General features: G+C 34.6%; 1 protein-coding gene across 1 annotated transcript; it reads right to left on the reverse strand.

Annotated features, from left to right (window-relative positions):
- Positions 1-4,037: 4,037 nt before the first annotated feature.
- Positions 4,038-6,731, reverse strand: LOC145598467 (heavy metal-associated isoprenylated plant protein 7-like). Its single transcript, XM_081654829.1, has 5 exons — positions 6,524-6,731; positions 6,116-6,425; positions 5,719-5,924; positions 5,419-5,506; positions 4,038-4,951 (listed from the first exon to the last, which is right to left on the reverse strand). The coding sequence occupies exons 1-5, from the start codon at positions 6,530-6,532 to the stop codon at positions 4,482-4,484; spliced, it is 1,083 nt and encodes a 360-aa protein (XP_081510955.1). The 5' UTR covers positions 6,533-6,731; the 3' UTR covers positions 4,038-4,481.
- Positions 6,732-7,578: the final 847 nt, after the last annotated feature.

Genomic DNA, 7,578 nt, shown 5'->3' on the forward strand with positions numbered 1-7,578 from the left:
AAGTACATCAGCACCACTAGCATCGCACTATCATCTTGAAGATCTTGCAACACAATTGGCGAAATGATGAGCCGGATCAAGGGAGTCATAACTCATAAGGTTCATGCAGCTTTATCAACCAATCAAAGCTGAATATAAATCTACAACCAATCAGCACTGTCCAACTCAAACATTACTACAAATCATGTTTGGTAAACTATTTTCCTCTATAGTTACTTCTCTCCCTAGAAAGTAGAATTGAATTAGTTTCCAAGACCTAAGTTATAAGTAGTGATAGAGTATTGATATAAGTCATCAAACAATCAAAACATTAAGCTAAAACCAAAGCCGGAGCTTAAACTTTTAATTGAGTTGGTCTTTTAAGATGGCATTAGAGTCAAGCACTCAAGCATGACCTAGACAAAAAGGTCACATGTACAAATCTCATCAAGTCATCCTGTTCAAAGTGGGATTTTAACTTCGAGTATTAGAAGCCCTATGATGTATCAACATGTAAACCTAAGTGAGTGACACTCATGTGAAAGAACATGAAAGAGTATATATATACTCTATCAGCTTGAGACATCAATGAAGGAATTAATCCTTAGTGCATAAAAGAGTAGAGTATTGATGCAATCATAATTTGTTCGAGCCTTAAATAGCCGATAACACTCTATCAATTTGAGACATCAATGAAGAAATTAATCTATAGTGCATACTGCATAGAGTAAATGATAGAGCAGTGATGTACACATAATTTGTTCAAGAGCCCTAAAGACCATAAAAAAATTATCTCATTACGTTTCATATTTGAATTTCGAACATAAGGTAAATTTCGAAAAAGAATAGTACTAGTACCACATAATAGACAAATTCTCATAATTTCAATATTTATTAAGTACAAAGGTATATATAAAGATGTTAAAAAACAAATATTGTAGACACATGCATTGACATATCCATTTCAAAAAATTTATTTTTAAAAAAAAAAGGTCTGGTGGGCAGTAGCTCTACCATTTCTAGTTGCTAATAATTGCAATAAGAAGGGAGCAAGAGAACAGAGTACTCTGTTTTTTTATGAATGAATTTACCCTCAAATTTCTGTCACTTTTTTTTTTTTTTATCAAATTTCTGCCACTTGAATAAAAGCTTTAAGAATGGAGACAATGAAGTAAAATCTATCGCATTAATTTTATCTATCATGGCTTTCTGAACCTACATTTGTCCCCACATTTCTTCGTGGACAACTATTGCTTCATTACATTTTTCTATGTTATTAATACTAAAGTACGGAATATTAAACTTCCGACGTCCCTAAATTATACATCATTCTTTGTTGCTAATTTAGCTCTATTCTTTTTCAAGTATATGGTATACTTAAAATGGATTATATTAATTACAAGTTTGACCCCTTTTTATGTTCTCTTTTGAAAACAAAATATTAATATATAATGAATGACAATAATTTTTTTTTGAAAAAAAAATTAAAATAATAATAATAATAATAATAATAATAATAATCCGGGGCCGGCCTTCGATGGTGCTCTTAGTCTTTTTAACAGCGCTGTGGAGACCGACCTTATGAGTAACCCTAGTGAGATCGCTGCCCCAAACTCATGAAAAAGTTGGCAGATATATATTTCACGAAGGTCACTGCATCTGCGGATTCCACTTTCTCCTTAACTCCACGTCAGGTAGCCTTATGGAAGTCCCAACAGGGGGATCACTCTTCGGCCTGGTTGCGGACGGCGATATCGGGTTTGGGTCAGACTATGAATGGTAAGACTTACCGTAGTGTTCTTTGCTACCGGTTAGGTGTTCCTTTGTTCTCCGTTTCAACTCCGTGTTCTTCTTGCTCAAGGGTTTTCGACGGGGATATTTATGGGGATCATGCAGTGTCTTGTGCTGGGATGGTGGGTATTAAACATCGGCACAATGTTGTTCGTGACACCCTTTTGATATTTGTTTTCGGTCTGGAATCTCTGCTCGAAAGGAGGTTAACATTGGGTTGATTGGAGGAAACGACGGGCTCTACGACCAGCAGATGTGCTGCTTTATTCCTGGGATAGAGGCCTTGATGTGTGTGTTGATTTGACGGGGTCTTCACCTTTGACGCAATCGGGGTTGTCTGACTTCGTTCCTGGTCGTGTTGTGTCGGCGGCGGCTCAGCGGAAGCAGGACAAGTATGGGACGCGTTGCAGGGCTATTGGCTATGGTTTTCTTCCTTTCTCCTTTTCTTCGTTGGGGGAATTAGAGAAGGATGCTGTTGCGTTGCTAAAGCGGGTTCAGGCTTTCGCTAAGACTCGGGATATTGGTGCTCGTGCAGCTGCTCACATCTTCAACAGGATAGGGTTCGCTATAGCTAGAGGGGTGGGGGCCCAGATTGTATCTCGGCTCCCCACCAATTTCTTGTAAATTGATTGACTCTGTAGGTTTTGATTTTTGATATAATAATAATAATAATAATAATAATAATAATAATAATAATAATAATAATAATAATAATAATAATAATAATAATTTAACAATGAGAAGATGGAGTCAAAAATTAATTGTACACTAATGATTAACCACATCATATAATGACTTGATGCATTGCTCAAACCCAAATATTGGTGAAATACTATTGAAAAAAATTAAGGAAACAGACACACATCTAGGAACAAAAGAAGTAAGAGTAACAATAAATACATTTCTTAAAAATGTTTACGTATTTCACTCATTCACAAATTGATATAAAGTTAGGGATCATGGTTGTTAAGATCTCAATCTGGATTTTGTATGATTCTAAGACCTAAAAAATTGTCACCAATCCAAATCTTAGGTTAGGTATTAATGTTTGTAGATGAGTAAAAATTTAGAGTGGTAGGACCTTGACAATCGGAATACATGTCTACTTATGCATAGAGCTGAGGCATCAATTCAAGTGTCTAGGTCAAATTCGGTGATAGGATAAAATCAAATCGGATCGGGTCGATCAACATCAATTTAAGTCATACTCCGTATTAAATTATTGTTTATACAACTTAAATTCTGAATTTGGTTTATTTCGAATCAATTTCTAATTGGATCCGTCGAGTCAATTTTTACACCTCTAATTATCAAGTATAATACTTAGAGTTATAACGTACAGAATATTGTACTTCAGGTCAAATTGAGCCACAAGGGGTGAAGGGATTTGAACATGTAACATGTTGAACAAAGACGTAGACCTCATCGAAAGAGTTGTAAATTAAATTTCTAAAATAAAGAAAACTTTATCTATGATCAGAAGTAATAAACATCTCAAATAATTAAAAGAAAAAAATTAAAACCCTAATGCACTACAGTTCAAAAAGAAATGGAGAGCAGTTGCAAAACCATATGGTACTTTGGGACCAGAGAGCAAAGGCAGATAGCTCAGTTTGTTCCACCCCCCACTTGAATCTTAGGGACCCATCTCTTTCTCTTTCAGTACATATTAATAAATTACCAAAGATTCTCAAAATATGCTACAATTGCTACTATGTCTATATTGCCTACTAAATTAACTATACTCAACTAACTGCCATGCTAATGCTTAGGATTCCAATTTGTAAGAAACACTAACTATCCCTTTGTCGTACTTTGTGTCTTAGTTGCTACTCCACCGCCTTTGTTTCGTAATTTAATTCTGACCATCAGCTTAAACTTTTGATTAAGATAATAAGATGTTGATATTAAGAGTATATTATAAACCAATCCGACAACTTCAACCATCAGCTTAAAATTTTGATTAAACTGTTTATCTTAAGAGTATATTGTATTAGTATATTGAAACTTTATGCAACCTCCATGATTACATTAATCATTAAATCATGTTTATTTTATCAAACCACGATAGAAAACAAAAATCAAGTTACAAGGAACAACGATAACCTAGTTAACTTAAGATCTTACGATCATTTTATATACTTAAATAGTTCAATAATCCATAAAAGCATTATTAAGATTTTCTTGAATATCAAATTGGTAATATAACTAAAATAACAATAAGTAAAGGTTTGCATTGGAGAACCAAATTGATTCCAAGTGGTATGTACTATAAATATTAATTTATTTATTTATTTACTCATTGTTAATATAATAATACATTACTACATTATTAGTAGTATATGTACTACATAAATCATTATTTTGATTTCTATTTTTCTACTACATTATTAAAAACAACAAAAAGGTACAAAAGGGCCTCACCAAAATTTCATTCTAGGATTTCTCTGCATGGATTTTATACTAAACTACTAAAAGGAGGCTTACTAACCAAATAGCACATGTAAAGAGACAAAAAGAAAAGGCAAATTATGAATTTACACAATTACCCTTCCATTCCTCCCACCACTAGGCCACCACCACCAAGTCCCCCACTTTTTTTTTTTTTTTTTTTTTCCTTTCTTCTTCTTTTAACATATCCCAAAATTATAATTGTACTAGTAAAATCAACTAAATATTTGTCCCCATAAATTGGTTTTACAAGTAAAAATTTACATTATAGAACAAGCATTAGGGTTTTCATCACTAAAGATTTGAGGAGGATATGCATACATATCCAATGCATACCTAGGAGGGTAATGGTTAAACTCATTCCTCTTCAATTCTACAATCCTAGGTCCCTCTTCCACCACCATGGCCGCCCCATCGCCCTCGCCCGCTCCTCCTTTTCCCTCCTCCCCTCCCCCGCCCCCTTCGCCACCGCCACCGGCTTCTTCCTTTTTGTCTCCCTTCCCTTCCCCCTTTTGTTCACCCTTTTTCCCTTCATCATTTTCTCCTTTCTTTTCTTCTTTCCCTTCTTTGCCCTTCCCATCCTCTTTCTTCTCCGCAGGAGGATCTTGGCTCACTATGCTAGCATGCTTGCCGGTGCGCTTGTATACATACTCCACTATCTTCGCCGCCTCGAACGTACCCTTTACCGTCACTGATGAGTTCTTTAGATCTGGGGTTGCTACTTCGACCTCTGAAATCATTCAATAATTATTCAATAAACGAACAAACAACTAATTAAATTAATGTATTGCTGAATCAAGAATCAATCTTTAACCAATTAACTAAACATGATTCCTTCAGTTGTTAAACAATAGAAAAAAAAAATAGAAGAATGTCCTCATTTTGATGCATGGAATAGAAAATCACATCAATTTTTTTATATTCATTGACAGAAAATCACATCATTACCACAATGAGCAACAATAAAATTCATTTCAAAAATACTTAATTTGGCATAATTTTAATTGTAGCCCAACAAAAAGTGTTGATATGAATATACTAGTGTATTAAAGATGATACACTAAGGATTTAACAATACTTATATACAAGTCTTAATCTAAACGATGGGGTCGGTTATATGAACCGAGATTTTATCAGTATTTATTAATACGGAAATAATAATAATAATAATAAATAATTAAAGAAAAAGGGAATCACCTTTCATTTTCTCTATACGTTTTTTGATCTCTAAGGAGCAAGCCTCACAATGCATGTGAACCTTGAGCACCACAGTTATGATTTTTGGCTGCATAATACACAAATAAACACTTTTAAAAAATTAAACAAATTAAAATAATATTAACCCAATTGCAATAAAGCAAAAAAGAAAATTAAAGTAGTGCGAGTATATCGAACCACACAAAAGTCACACTATAACGGAAAATAGTTAATTTAGGAAAATCCAAACTAATTAAATGAAATGTAAAGTAACAATAAAAAAATTAAATGAAATAATACCTCTTCTTTTTTCTCTTCTGGTTTAGGTGCTTCTTTCTCCTCGGCCTTCTTTGGCTCTTCGGCCGGTGGTTTCAGAATCGGCGAAAGAAGCTCGACTTGACGATGCGTCTTTTTTTGTACTCTATTTAACACCTTCAGCGGATCTGCGTTTTCTCCTTTCACCACCACTTTGTGCGTCTTGCAATCCGTTGTCACGTCTTCCACCCCTAACAATCCATCCAAATAAAAATTCAATCGAATCGAAGCGACATAAGGCTAAATCTCAACAGTAATAATAATACAAGTAATAATTGTTATATCTCACAAATAATACCAAAGTTGCACATAATAATAATGATAATAGTAACGGACTGTAACAGCAAGGCCACTCTGCCATTGACAGTACACAGTAACATACCGTCAAAGCCTTTAAGGCATTTACGGACTTTGCGAGCGCAACCCTCGCAATGCATGTAAACTCTCAAAACAATCTCCGGAGGCGGAGGCGGTGGTTGTTCTTCTTTGGCATCTTTACCATCTTTGTCATTATTATTATTATTATCCTTTTTTCCATCTTCTGATTTCTTTTCATCACTTTTTGGTTTTTCTTCCGTTGCGGCCGCCGCCGCCGCAGCAGCAGCCTTTTCAGTTTTCTCCGCCTTCTTTTCCGGTTCCGGGTTTTTCCCTTCCTCCGCCTTTTTCTCCTCTCCTTCTGGCTTCTTCTTCTCCTGAACAAAACAAACCATTCAAATCAATTAACACCCAAAAAACAAAAACAAATATAAAATCAATTTATTACTTGGTGATGAAAACAAAATAAACAAACCTCTCCCATTGATTTTATGAAGAAAATATGAGTGTTATAAAATTTCGATTGTTTTTTTTTTTATTTCTCTCTCTTATTGAGTTGGTTTTTTAATTTGAAGTTTGGTGAGTGAAATGGTGGAAGGAGTAACAGTGTGCGGAGTGTAGGAGTTAAAAGAAGAGAGGGGTGAGTGATAGTGTGAGGGGAATAGAGCCAGATCTGTGGCCACTCATCGTCGTCATCAACGCCCTCCAAAATGACGTGGCTTTTTATAGGGAAGCACGTGCACTGCATTTTGGGGCCACTTCTACACACATGATATGCTCCACCTTACCCCTTTCCCTCCTGCTACACAATCATCTTGTGTGAGATTGATTATTTGCAATTCTAATGTAATTATGATGGTATTGAGACACCATCATTTTTACTTTTTTTTAGGGGTAGATTGTATTTTGGGTTTGTACCATGGCTACAGACTGGGTTTTACTGGACTGTGTAATTCTTTGTTAATCGTTATAGTTTGATCGGCACTACATGTTTAAAAAATATTTAAGAGTGAACTTTGTTATGATAAGAAGTTAGCTAAGTGGAGTGAGTGATCATAAGATCATTTCACAGCATGATGTGTGTACATGGTTAGTTAGCTTACGAATTCAATTTATGGCGACGATAATGGAGGATCAAAGAGGTGTTGAATGTAAAATGAATGAATCAGTTAGTGAACTGATGAATCATATGATGATAGCCAGAACGTAGTAGATGAAATTTGAAAATTTCGTTGATTTAAGATAAATATCCAATTTTTAGTTTTGGTCTATTATCAATAAGCGAGTTGTGAACTTAACACAAATAATGACCTAATTATCCAAATAAATTAAAATGAATGGAGTATATTTAAGTTGTGAATTACCATTGTATTCCGATTACAAATCACGGTCATTCAACCTTACATAATCAACCCTTAGCCTTTTGTTAAGTCCTCGCCCCTGATTTTGTAAACAACTTAATATCAATTTTGTAAATTCACTTGATGATAATATAGTTGTAGAATTTGATCCAAGTGGTTTTACAGTAAA

Source organism: Chenopodium album, chromosome 20, assembly GCF_948465745.1.
Source record: "Chenopodium album chromosome 20, dcCheAlbu1.1, whole genome shotgun sequence".
Classification (NCBI taxonomy): Eukaryota; Viridiplantae; Streptophyta; class Magnoliopsida; order Caryophyllales; family Amaranthaceae; genus Chenopodium; species Chenopodium album.

Excerpts from the sequence above, each read along its gene's own strand:
- LOC145598467 (XM_081654829.1), bottom strand. Across the intron at positions 5,507-5,718 it reads CAGAAGAGAAAAAAGAAGAG|CCAAAAATCATAACTGTGGT; the intron begins GTATTATTTCAT and ends TGTATTATGCAG. Across the intron at positions 4,952-5,418 it reads ACGTATAGAGAAAATGAAAG|AGGTCGAAGTAGCAACCCCA; the intron begins GTGATTCCCTTT and ends GAATGATTTCAG.